Here is a 14368-nt window from a genome sequence, read left to right on the forward strand (position 1 = left end):
ATATAAAGATAAGATATATATATCTTATATTATGTTGAATTTGAAAACTTGTTTAATACTTACAACGTAAGGCTCAACGAGCACCGTAGTCTCCAATGCGAGTTTTTGTTCCTGTTCTACATTGTATCCAATGTAACAGAGCTTCTCTTTCATCATTCTCACTGTTTCGAAGTCCGCGGAATGGTTGAACGCGTAGCCTCGTAGAAGGAGAAGCTGGACAACGGTAGAAGAAATAAAATGAGATAAACAGCTTCATCATTTTCAGGTGAAAAAGTTCCACTGCTTGACATAAGGCTCCCTCAAAGATCGTCACAACCATCGATCTTACGCTGCTCGTGTGCATCTGATTCCCGAGTTACTCGTATACATCAAGTATGTAATCAGAAATAGAGACGAAATGTCATTTAATTTGTTTGAAAACTATTCTGCCAAATCATTACGGTGACAACTGCACTCCGATTGGCCAGCCCGAATTCGAAACAATTGGCGGGTGTCGTCGATAGTTTCACTTCAAATCGACCAGTTAAACTTGAGCTTTGCTATAATGGACGATAATTGAAAAATTACATATTTAATTGGAATATACGGAGACGTACATACAGGTCAGTTGTTGTCGCTGTACTATCTTAGCTTTTTTAATTTGTGATTTCAGCGCAAACGAGGGTTGCCAGGGATAGATGGCCCTTATTTCGTCTCTATTTCTGGTTATATACCCGATGCTCACGCTTCGTGCGAATATCCACAAAATAGGGGAGGAAACTCAGCCTGTGTCTAGTCCCCCGATGATGGAAAGGGGAAGGCGGAATTAATTACTGCCTCTACTCACGAGAGAAATAAATGTAGGCCATACATATATTTCTCCCGGCCTGGGAATCCAACCCAGGACCTCTGCGTGGCAGTCTAGCATGGTAACCGTTCGGCCACGAACGCAGTTTATCTTGCAACGCTTTTCAATTTATTTTGTTTGATTTATTAAGAAAGAGGCACGAAAAGAAAAACTTCAATCTAAGCTCCTAACGGTGTAACAAAAACCATTTTTGGTTTGACCGTACACCGGCCATTCACCGTCTAGACAAATTCAATCCAAAGTGGCCAGTTGTTATTTAGCAGAACCACCATATAGGTGGTAGCTTACCCCGTACACGACCAGACTTGTGCTTGGTACAGCTGAAGCAAAGTATTAAGTGTCCGGGAGTGTAGTATCTAAACTACCCGCCAGACATTATTACTCTATGGTATCTTAATTATCGTATATTTTCTCCATGGTTACATACCTTGATGAGATACCGTGTGATATCCCGACCTGCAATGTCCAGACGCCGCGTCAGATGCGGCAACGCAAACTCCTCATATACAGGACAGATATGTGTCACGCCGTCACCTAGCAAAACAATACAATTACTCGTTAACACATAACAATACAATTGCTTATCACACATAAATAATAGATAAACATCTCCTCAAGTGCGGTAACGCAAACTCCTATATCACGCGATAAGTATTATTGATGTGTACTACCAACTGTCTCGTACACAAGACGAGATGTGTCACGCAGTCACCTAGCAAGACAATACAATTACTGGTTACACATGACAATACAACGCAATTGCTGATCAATTTAATTAGCAGACCGGATGATCTGGGCAGCCAATAAGGCACGTCCACAGCCAAACTCAGAGATGTGAGCCCGGATACAATCCCACGGCCTCTGTTTGAGAGGCGGTGGGTCAAAACATTACAGTACCGGCACGCTATTTTGACAGATCACAATAGTGAGGTCAAATCTCAAGTCATTATCGAAAAAAATATAATCGAATGTGAATCGCATCTATAAGTTTTTAAATTTATAACTAGTATTGCAAGCGGTAGCTGATTAAAATGTTTTAATATAATATAAGGAAAACAAAAATGTTTACTTAATATATCGTCAAATCGACACTGTTTTGTGTTGCATTCGGCTTTGACGCGAGTTCGCCGGAAGTAGAAGTTGTGCTGGCCAGCGATGAAACAAATGCCGAGTTGTGTCGTAAAATTATACCTTCCATAAATTTTACTGCACGTCACTATTGACAACAATGCACAGTAAATAGCTACTTCAACGTAGTTATCTGAATCCGGCCGCTATACCGCTAGACCGTTATAAAATAATACGAAACTCGATGAGCGTACAAACGTCAAAAGGGCCATAGCGTGCCGGTACTACAGGCTACCACGACTTCAGAATTTGGTCAACTCGTTTATATTGTTGGCAAAGATTTAGTATCATATGTACAGAAACTTAGGTTGTATACTACCATCGAGTATATAACCAGAAATAGAGACGAAATAAGGGACATACATTCCTGATAACCTATCAGTGACACATCAGTTATAAATATCGACTCTCGTTTGCACTGAAATTACAAATTAGAAAGCTTAAATAGTACAGCGCCAACAACTGACCTGTATGTACGTCTCCGTATATTCCAAAAATATTCTGTATTTATTGTAATAAAGATAATACCTCTAACAATGGCGTGCTGTTCCATTCCGTGGTATGGGGAAAAACAGCAAAACATCTAATTACAAAACAAACGGAATCAAATTTCATCGGTAATTAAATATTAAATATGTAATTTTGCAATTTTCGTCCATTATAGCAAAGCTCAAATTAAGTGGTCGATTTGAAATGAAACAGTTGACGACACCCGTCAACTGTTTCGAATTCGGCCTGGCCAATCGGAGCACAGTTGTCACAGTCATGATATCGCAGAATAGTTTTCAAACAAATAAATGACATTTCGTCTCTATTTCTGGTTATATACTCGATGTATAACTACAGTATTATAAACTGTTTATATTGAAAAGGAAGATATTTAGATATTTTTTCAGATCCATTTCGAATACCAACGTTTCGGGCTCTTTGCAGGCCTCAAAGTAACGGCCGAATGGTATTAGTCATCAAAGAGTTGTCTAATATTAATGCAAAATAAAAATTCTTCCATCTCTTTGTTCCTACGGTAGACAATACAAATAAACAACACATAATGAAACAAAGGTCTTACCCGAGTCGACGACAACACCGGAAATAAGTCCTTGTGCGTATAATGTGAGCACAGCCTGAATGGCTATATAGGCGCTGTCGAAACCGTATTTCTCGAACATTACCTGTAAAATACGCGATATATTTTCTTATAAATAATATATCATCATCAATAACCTTTTATTCGTCCCGTGTAGGGAATGTAACCCGGATATTAAGTAATTTCAAAAAGTCCGATTTTTTTTTTAATTTACGCTTCCGCAAACTATTTATTTATTATTTATTTAATAGTTTATTGTACAGGAAAAATACAAGTCACAAAGAATACAAGCGAAATTAAAAACAAAAGGTTCTGCTTATTTCTAATAGAAATTTCTTCCTGCAGACCTAAATACAGGACACTATAACTAAAAGAACGGGCACAACAAAACAAGGAAAAAATAATATAAAAATAATATAATAATATTAAATTGTTATAAATTATATAAATACTTAGATAAATACATATTTTATAATATAATACCTAAGATATGGATGGAATAGTAGATAAATAATGCTCTTTAACTCTCACTTTAAAAATAGCTAACGATTTGCTTTCGTGAACAGTAATACGAAGTGCATTCCAAAGTCTGACCGCATGAACAGTGAAGGAGTGAGAATAGAAACCGGAATTTACTACTACGGAACTATTATATATATACTAGTCAGTGTTTTTGAATTTTACTATATATTTTTTCCAAAGTGATTCATTCAACACTTTCACTGTTATGCGAAATAAACCAAAGCCATTTGAGGTTGTATCGCTCTTAAGTCGAGCCGTACCTCAATCATCTTCTCTCGATTCTTAGTAGGATTCATGGGCGGCTCGGTGAGCAGTATCTTAGTCTCGTGGGGATCTACATTCATCTTACTCGGCCCAAACGTGTAGTCCCACACGTGGCACATGTCATCCCAGTTGCGCACAACCTGAAAACATTTTAATTTGAATAAATAATAAATAATGAACAAAAAGCCGTGGTAACCTAATGGTTTGCTCTGCCGCCTCTCAAACAGAGGCTGTAGGTTCGAATCTGGGTTTGCACCTCTAAGTTTTTCGGAATTCATGTTTGAAATTTAATTTGTAATTAACTTCAGCTTTTCGAAGAAGGTTCACAAACCTCGGGAAACGTGTGAAGTCCCTAACCCGCATTGGGTCAGCATAACGGACTATGGCTTAAAATCCTCGTCTGAGAGGAGACCCGTGCCCAACAGTGGGAATTATAAATGGGTTGATGATGATGAAATTATTTAAGCAGATGAATTAGACATATTTCGATACCTCCAACGAAGTCTACGCCAACTTTATTTTTTGGACATTTCCTGTTATTTTTGTAAGCCATATTTATTTACTTATATTATGCTCCCCGAATTTTGTAAAAAAAATTAAGGAAAGAAAAAAACAAAATAAAACAGAACAGGTCCAAAAAATTAATAAATGACATTGAAAATTACAAGTTACAAAGGACATATAGCTTATCTCTATAATATTTAATTATTTTTATGTGAAATGAATTACTCCACTAGTTTGTTATAATTATTAATACAAAAATCGAACACTCAGAAAAAATTCCTTCGATCCGGCACGTGTAGGACATATAGCTTATCTCTAGAAGATATCTCTTCCTAGCCAACCCTAGCCGTGGTGAATAAGTTGACGTAGTGTTGTGAAGGCATCGATTTTTTTAAACAACTGGCCCACGTGATGATATAAAATAGTAATACATGCTATGCTATTCCTTTCCTGCAAACTTATTCCCTGAACGCTAAAATTTATCAAAGCGAAAGTGAGTAGGTATTATTTAGGTCTGCACTTTTCGTCGTCACCTCTTCGTCACACTGACACTTGACGAACTCGGTGGCCATGACGGTTGCCACCATTCCCGGTTGGACCCATTTGCAATTATTTTAATCTTGACTTTTTTAACATGTAACCATCGAGTATATAACCAGAAATTGAGACAAAATATCATTTAATTTGTTTAAAAACTATTCTGCCAAATCATTTCGGTGACAACTGCGCTCCGATTGGCCAGCACGAAATCGAAACAATTGACGGGTGTCGTCAATTGTGTCACTTTAATCGACCAGTTTAACTTGAGCTTCGCTATAATGGACGAAAATTGAAAAATTACTTAATTAATATTTAATTACCGATGAAATACGATTCCGTTTGTTTTGTAATTAGATGTTTTGCTGTTTTTCCCACATCACCGAATGGGACAGCCCCCCATTGTTAAGATATTATCTTTGTTACAATAAATACAGACTATTTTTGGAATATACGGAGACGTACATGCAGGTCAGTTGTTGGCGCTGTACTGTTTAATTTTCTTCGAATTTGTGAGTTCAGAGAATTGACATTTAAAAGTGATATAAGGCCCATTTGCCTGATGAGTTGCCAGGGATGGACAGACCTTATTTCGTCTCTATTTTTGATTATATACTCGATGCATGTAACATATATTTGAATGGTGGTTCCAATTTACAAACAGGCCATGGCAGAATAACAGCGAAGGTTATGTAATTAGCATAGTCCTCAGATGCTGAGTTAAGGATTCTTTTGAGATGTTTTTTATTCAATTTATTTTTTATTAAAGTTATTAATACAAGGATCGAACACTAAGAAAAAATTCCTTCGATCCGGCCGGATTCGAACCGACGTCTTCTAGCATACCGTGGCAGACGCTATACCAACTAAACCACGGAACGAACTTAGAACCTCACGAATTTTTCTATGTGCTTTGTAAATGGTTTTTCAAAGACTTTTTAGCCGTAGCGCCATCTATGAAATCTTATGAAAGTATTTAGTCACCCAGTTAGATACCTTTACAGCTATCAGCCCCGGCTAGAGATGTCGCTATTCACTATATTTAAATTTATATTGAATTGATATTTAATTATTTTTATGTGAATTTAATTACTCCACTAGTTTGTTATAATTATTAATACAAAAATTGAACACTCAGAAAAAAATCCTTTATTCCGGCACGTGTTATAACAAACTAGTGGAGTAATTTCACATAAAAATAATTGAATATCAATTCAATATAAATTTATTTTTATTAAGTTTTTTTGTTTGAAATTTATGTATTTTGCATGTCAAGTAAACACTATTTTATTTATTTTTTTATTTATTTTAATTCCCTTTTTTTACGCCTACGGAAATGCGTTACGCATACCACACGGCTTTGGGGAACAGCGCACAGTTATGTGGGACTCTTAGGCAGTAGCCCCATAAGCCCACTAAAACCCAGAGGTAAACCCCATCGCCACAGAGATGCGCCCCAAGATGCGCTTGCGCATACTACTGGGACGTCTCGGCGGATGGCTCGCAGGAAGCGGGCTCCGGCCTTCGGAAGGTACCCAGGGGTAACATAAGGGCATCCTCAAGTTTGGTGGTAAGAGTCCACCAACCCGTCTACGGTCATAGTATAAGGAATGTCCTAGTTTGAGACCAGGCAATCAGTGTGGTTGTCTGACACTGATTAAATTTGTAAGTAAACCTAGGTACTCTTATTCTTATAAATATAATTTCATTTTTATTTTATTTTTGTACTAACAGCACAGTGGAGTACAAATCTAAAGTAAATAAAAAGCCCATGTCCGAAAAAAGTGTATAGTAAGGAGGTTTAGTTCTGTAATATCCTGTAAAGATAGTTTCATTTCGTAGTCACTCACTCCATTCTCCATAGGATAGCTGACTTCCAACATAGACCTGAGTTGAGAAGCTTCATCGCCCACCATCAAATCCTGAAAGCGATACAACACTTTAGTTGTCAATATATTAAGTTCTGTTTATATTTTGCTTAGTTTTTAGCATCGAGCAATTAGTGTGTCGCGAGTGGTAATCCGTTGATGCATTCGAAATCCAAACTACTAATCACTAAAGTATCTCACTAATGAAAGTGTAAACAAGCCTAAATAACGAAGCATTCAGGTCTATGATCACGGTATAAACATTAGGTGATGACTGTACAAATCTCACCCCTCTTGGAAGAATGGCACAAGTGGAATTACGTCAAAAACATTTAGTGCTCAATTAGATACAGAAAAATATAACCCACATCTTCTCCAATTCTTGTAACTCTATCGACTAATATTGTAGGTAGAGTTACAAGAATTGGAGAGGATGAGGGTTATATTTTTCTGTATCTAATGGGGATTATATTTTTCTATATCTAATCGAGCAATAAACATGTTTGACGTAACTCCATTTATGCCATTCTTCCGTGAAGGCTGCGTTAATGTAAACAAACTACTGAAGGCATCGACGTCTTATTTCAAAGTGCATATGATAGCACTGTTTCAAAACTAATTTGAGAACATAACACTTCTAAATTTTTTCTGGTTTGAGTGATCCACACGTAATTTCGTTGTTCAAGTACTTTTTGTACAGGAAAATTCCTAGTTGTTACACAATATATATTATATAATTGTTTGTTTTCATGACTTAAATGTGTAAAAATTAATACCGTGATCAAAGAAACAGCCTGTGTGTAAATAAAACAGACACAACACAATTTTACATGTTATGACAAAAAAAAAACAAGAGGCACTCTATTATAATAAATGCATAATTATTACACACGCTTACATATATTTAACAAGAATAAAATTCTAATATTGCTAAATGAAAATTGTTAAAAAAATATTTATAATCATTATATTTACAAGATTATGAAAAGACACCCTATTATTGGAGTGCTATTTAAAAAAAATCGATGTTTTGAAGCGAACTAAGATATAATACACTCATGGACTTTTTAGAGAAAAGCTGTGGAAAGTTTCAATTATGATGACAATGTTCTCATATGTATCACAGGCCATATATACCAGAACGTTTAATCGGATTCAAAAAACGATTGAAAACATTCATTATCTTTATCTAAATTCTATTTTTGCGAAAAATTGCTTCTGGTGCCATGAACTCTAAGGTTTAACTCACTTCTGGCCTCTTCGAATTTTCGGCGGAATGCATATCTCTTGCGTGCGAGGAATAGCTTCAATGTATTCTCCAAGCAGGTTAATATTTACCTTTTTAACATTTGTGTTGCATCGGTGAAGCGTCTTTTTAGTAGTTAATTTTTTGGCTAGTAGGTAATTATTAAGTGTTGCGAAAATGTCATTATCTATATAGTATAGTTACTAGTTATATAGTTATAATTTAATGCTCATAAATCAACTTAGGCGCTGCGCAGATGGAGTAACTTTGATTATCGAGTTTCGGCAACTGGCAACTTGCAACTAGCTCTTTATGATGTTTATCATATAATTTCAAGAAACCGCGTAGACGTAGCAACTTCAGTTGAGAGTTTCGGCAATCGACTACAGTTTTCGATTGCCGAAATCCGTGATTAAATAAATTCTTAATTGCCGCAACTAGAAACTTGCAAATTTGTACCGGTTGTCTCCAGTTGCCAGTTTCCGCAACCGACAACCGCAACTCGTGCAGCAACTTCAATGACTCCCCGTCCCCCGCAGCGCCAGACTTGATCGTAGATTTCGAAAGTTTGTTTAAAATTAACGGCAACCGGCAACTAGGCCTTTTAATTGCTACCACAGGAAACCGTAAATGGAAACTTGTAAAAAGTTGCCAGTTGCGTCAACTAAAGTTGCTCCATATGCGGAGCGCCTTTATATGTGTCTATCGGTGAGGACCTATAATTAGCTCTCCGTTATTATTTCAGTTTTTACTCTGATGGGGTCGAAACACAAAACTGCTATTCGGCGCAATGGGAATTCGCACCACAGAAAACTACGACGCCAATTTGCTGTGATGCGATTTCGTGCGGCAAGGCATCTCACTGCCACGGTTCGGGTAACCATTCCTTCGACGATCATCAACCGTACTGAACTTATTTTTTAAGCTAGGTTGCGACATGTTGTACTGCTGTTATTGATAAGAAAGTATAGGAAAAAAACACAAAGAAGACACATCATCATTAACATCGCAGGAATGCGCGATGCGGAGCAATTCGCAAATTCTTGAGATGCGTCGTGCGAGCTCGCTGATTTCTGTGATGCGACGTCACATTGCAGTTTTCTGTTTCGACCCTAAGGGCGCGTTCCCACTATGTCGTCACGTTTTATTATCGTTGGACGACTGTCGTGTCTAACCTGTTCCCATATCACGACTATCTGTCGTGGACGATTTTTTATCGTTGAACGACTATCGTGACTAGCTGTTCCCACTAGATCGTGACGACAATAGGACCTGCGACAATCTGTCGTCACGTTTTTATCGTGACTTTTTTTATCGTCTGACGACTGTCGTTCTAGCTGTTCCCACTGTGACGACAGTTTGTCGTTGTAACGATAAAAAATCGTGAACGACAGTTAATCGTGTCGTGCTATATGTGAACAATTTCATTTAAATACACAAGCCACGACACTGTAAACTGCACGACAACCTGTCGTCACGGCATAGTGGGAACGCGCCCTAAGTCTTCTAATAACTTAAAATAAAATAAATTAATTAAACGTTTATTAACGTTTATTAATTTCATATTATCAATGTCACAATATTACAATTAAAAATACAATGCCACGGGATAGTATGATCGTCACTAATGCAAACAATAACAATTAACATATAATAAAGTAGTATAACTACTGCTTGTGGCATGTAATGTATATGTACGTATATGTGGTTCATATTATGAACATTGCTATCATAATTCAACCTTTTTTAGCGTTCCTCCAAATATGTCCATGAGTATATATAACAATGCAACTTAAATGCAGAATAAGTACAGTCTGACCGTTTAAGAACGTCCTCGCCTTAGGTAGTCGCGCGGAAAGGAGACGGGTGTAATGTTTTCACTCCGCCAAATCACTCACCAATAATCGGTAAATTGTCATTCACATGTCTTACGTATTAGGTTAAAAGCAATGATAGAAGGTTCTGGGTTTCAATGCCACCGGTGGGCATAATAAATACATCACTGATAACATCTAAGCCAAGTGCAATTCACAATTATCAATGCCTTTGTGAAGTAAAACGTCGTGGTTCAAAAGGTCTCTGAAAATCCCAATCTCCCCATTGCGTCAGCGTTTAGTACGAAGGCACTCCTATCATCATAAATCATCTCCTAGAGAAGAAGAATGGTCAGCCACCAATGACACAGTGACTGATTTTCTTAATCTACACACCCCGAAGGACGACCACGTACGTCCCCCCAATCCCCCTCTTCCCCGTCACTACTCAAGGCGCAGACTAGCTTGAAAGATCAGACTTAATATAATTGTTGTGTATGTTTTGATTTTAAAAAGTGATAGGAGAAGAACGAGATATCGCTGTCCTGTTCTGCCTTGCAGTATTAAGTGCAAGTATAAGCTAGATAGAAATCTATTGCTACTGTGCATTTACCTGCACATATTCTGCATCGTACGTCTGGTGAGCGTGAAATATATGTAACAATCAGATCCAAATGCTTTTCGAAAGTTAGAAGTGAATTAGGAAACGTTTGCTCAATTGCTTCTGTTTCTGTGCTTTTTAAATTGTTAAGTAACAATAAATCAAACATTACAAACACTTCAAGTTAGTCAAAGATTTTGTATTTTTTTTTTGTACACTTGAGTATATTCCTATTTGTGACAGGTAAAGTTCACAAATCACCAGAATTACCCAGGCAACTTTGCCTGACTAGTCACTTGCAAACTTTACCCATAACAGATAGATATTTTGAATAAACATGAAGAGCTCCACACACAAGCGCAGCGCTACACGACTGTCACAGCTGGCTTAGGTAAAAACTATAAACTAATATTACCCAAGCCAATCGAATTTAAGTCACGCCGGGCTCCATGTATGGAGTTCAGCCAGTCAAACAATTACCAGGTTTCTCACCATGGTAAATCGTTCAATGAAAACCACAAAAATCTTAAAATCTAATTCACAATTGTCTAAATAATTTAATAATTTAGACAATGTCTTTTAATATCACAATTCCTGTACAGTCAACGGACTTTACGTTTTAAAAGACATAGCTTTTAATTAAATTGCAAAACTAATGGCCACACGGCAATACATTAAAGTATACAAACTATCAATTTTCATTATTGATTTAAAACTTCCAATGCCAAAGTCCAGTTTCCAATAATAAATCTCAACAGTTTGTGTACGTTGTTTTGAGTTTCATCATGCTTTTAGTCTGTTAGACCATGACAGAAGAACCATGCCAAGATCATAATGGAACTTACTCCAATACAAATGTCCTGAAAACATTTAGATATTAATGTTTATCATATCGATAAATAAAAGCACATTGCTTGGTGAGTATGACAAGTTCAAAGAGGGTCTGTCAATTATCAAATATGCCAAGAAGCATACTTCTAATTATCAATTACAACTAAAATCTTGTAAGCCGACCATAATGAATGGACAAGCTTATGCAGTTACACCGTAATAACAATTATTTTTGTGATATACATTTGTATACAGCAATCAGACTATATACTTGTACGTAGATGGCTAACAGCTCTTATGATCCTAACCTTAGGGACTGACCACACTTATAGATGTGGACTCTGCTTGAGCCAGAGCGAAAAAGATGTGTCATTTGCTTCGGCAATCCGAGCTTTTTTCTCTCTTATAGGTTTTTTGATCAGAATAGTGACCTTAATGTTGCAAATGCGTTGCAAGCCATGAGACATAGCATCTCAAATCTCACTGTGTTTGTGAATGCACTGACTTCATTCATTTTTTAATTGTTGTTACGTTCTTTATTGTTTTTTGACAGATACATAAATAATATACCATATATCCTTAGTTTGTAAGTGAAGGTGTCAAGACTTGAACACATTCTAAAAAGCACATCTTGGTACTTGGTGTAACGGGCTGGTGTCCGCAACTCGACGACAAGGCGCCTATTTTGCGTGTGGTAAAAGCACATATTATTACAAAGAAAAATACCACCAGTGACCAGTAGTGAGATATAGCTATTCTCATATAGAGATGTTGTGCCTTATGATGCTCTCGCGCAAGTGGCAATGAACAAAGAAAAATCATATCAATATATGCTTTTCATTAAATCTTTGAAGATATCTAAAATCCCCAGCTCGCAATGGGCTAAATGGACTATCATGTAAATCATCTTTTTAGATAGGGAACTTGCCCAACAGGGTGATAAGTATTAATGAAATATAAAAGATCTTAATACATCCTTCTAAAACCTATTGTAGAAATAACATTGACACTAGCAGTTAACATTACGGTAACTCCAATTTTATACTAATTATTCAGTTAATTTAAATTTAATTCAAAATCACAAATTAATACAAAAAGTAATAATCATATATTTTATAATCTATGTTGAATAAAATGTGTTTAAAAATTAAAAAGTTATTGCAAGTTTCTTTTATAGGCTCTGATATAAAGGTGAAATTTTTAAGTTACTTCAGCCTTAATTGCTGATGTTGAAATAACTGTAATGTATATATGTGTACAATATATAATTAAAAAAAACAGTAATTAAGATATATCTCATAAAAAATTTCAAGAAACGAAAATGTGCTTGTTTAGGAAAATATTGACACTGGTGTCGTCATGGGGAAAACCATGTCAATATTCTTGTTTTACAATTAATTTATCCAGGTATTTGGAGATCCCAAAGAATATTTCACCATTCATGAAAGACTTTTATGAAAGTCAACAATTTTGAATAAAGAATTAGGAAATAGGCTTGTCCCAAGAATCCCTATTCATGTAAAAAAAAAACTGGCCACAACTTACGCTGGAGTATAATAATTGTGACCGCGTAATCCCTTTATTGATAATATTGTCACATACCTCAACTTCCTATTACGAGCGAATTGTCACATACCTAGACCTCCCTCTAACAGCAAAAATTGTTACATACCTTTACATCGATATCTCCAATTTTATTTTCCGCCCTGATGATCGGCCGGCCAACCATGGACGGGAAAATAAAAGCAGGAAAGTTACTGCCCGCGTATCCACACTTTACGAACTGAAAGAATGTATTTCATTAAGGAAATTGATGATTCAAAACCTTATCTTCACCATTGAGTACGTAGTGAAAATTGATGTACTTACGCCCGTGCCATTGTCGCAAACAATCACTTTTCTTCCTTGGTCATCCATTGTGTGCGTTTGCTAAAGATTTAATTTTAAAATGCACTATTTCTATATAAATTTTATAAATAATCGGAATCCCTCTACCGTAAGCAAAGAACTTGTATGACAGTTTGCTATGGATGACAAATTGGTGATAGCTCGCAACAAACCATATAGGAATTTGTAGCTTAATACACAACAAGAAAGACTATTTTTCTTTGGTATTTAATATGACACACCTCCACACCTCGCCCGCAGTGGTTAAAAATCGCTCTCGCTCTCTGTCTTTCATAAAATAAACGAAGAAGACAAAATATAGTATAGTTATGGTTAGTAGTTTGTGGTTATGGTGGTCCCCTGAAAAAAAAAATGTACCTGGAATTATACATAATCGATCGATTTTGATACTAAAACGTCGTGTCTCTATACCAACCCTTAGAGGATGGAAAAAATACCAACCAAACGGATTCGCTCTGGGCCTTTTGGAGAGAAGTGTCGTTTTTATTTTGAATTTCAATTATTTTGTGAAATCTAGTTTAAAGTGGAGTAGGATAGTGCTATTATTCCTTAATCGAAGATTAAAACGCCAAATTATATGAATCTCGAACTAAAATACCCGTATTGGTATTGGCCCGTTCTAAGGAATCCCGAGTCAATCCAAGCACGCCCCACTGTGATTATATTATATAGGCCATAGGCCATAAATCAAAAAAAATCATTGGCTTATCCCGGTTAGATCAACTCACTAAGTTAGTAACTAGTTAACAAGCTTCCAAAAACTATAAAATATATCAATGTAATTAAAGAGTAAACTTATTTATTATATCATATCCACAGAGTTCAAGATCGCATGAAATACAATATGAAACATATAAACATAAAAAAAGAAACTACCAGTATTATATTACTCGAAACTTAATCACTTTGTTTTTGAGTGTCACTATTCCAAATCAAGTGTTTACGTGTTGTGAAATCATGGAGATCCAAGAGCATGGTATGTACTTTTATTATCAATTTTTTTTAATTTTTTTTATGCATACTTTTTTTTATATAATTTTTTTATTGAAGGCAGTTTTTTGGTGAAAATTTTTGGCATAACTTAATTTCCTTTAGACCTACAACTTTTGGCTGCGCTGAGCTGCACCTGAGGTATATGGTTTTTGAATAAGGAGTATGTCCTTATTAAGAGCTATAAGTTTCATTTGCATCTTGCTGCCTCTTCTTGGCTT

At 36.1% G+C, this 14368-nt stretch overlaps 1 protein-coding gene across 1 annotated transcript; it reads right to left on the minus strand.

Annotated features, from left to right (window-relative positions):
- Positions 1 to 24: 24 nt before the first annotated feature.
- On the minus strand, positions 25 to 13224 carry LOC113233550 (actin-related protein 2). The gene is made up of 8 exons (XM_026468671.1): positions 13119 to 13224; positions 12922 to 13032; positions 11264 to 11278; positions 6740 to 6811; positions 3845 to 3988; positions 3045 to 3147; positions 1275 to 1381; positions 25 to 213 (listed from the first exon to the last, which is right to left on the minus strand). The coding sequence occupies exons 1-8, from the start codon at positions 13164 to 13166 to the stop codon at positions 25 to 27; spliced, it is 789 nt and encodes a 262-aa protein (XP_026324456.1). The 5' UTR covers positions 13167 to 13224.
- Positions 13225 to 14368: the final 1144 nt, after the last annotated feature.

This window comes from Hyposmocoma kahamanoa, unplaced genomic scaffold (genome assembly GCF_003589595.1).
Source record: "Hyposmocoma kahamanoa isolate Upper Pololo Valley unplaced genomic scaffold, ASM358959v1 79, whole genome shotgun sequence".
NCBI lineage: Eukaryota > Metazoa > Arthropoda > Insecta > Lepidoptera > Cosmopterigidae > Hyposmocoma > Hyposmocoma kahamanoa.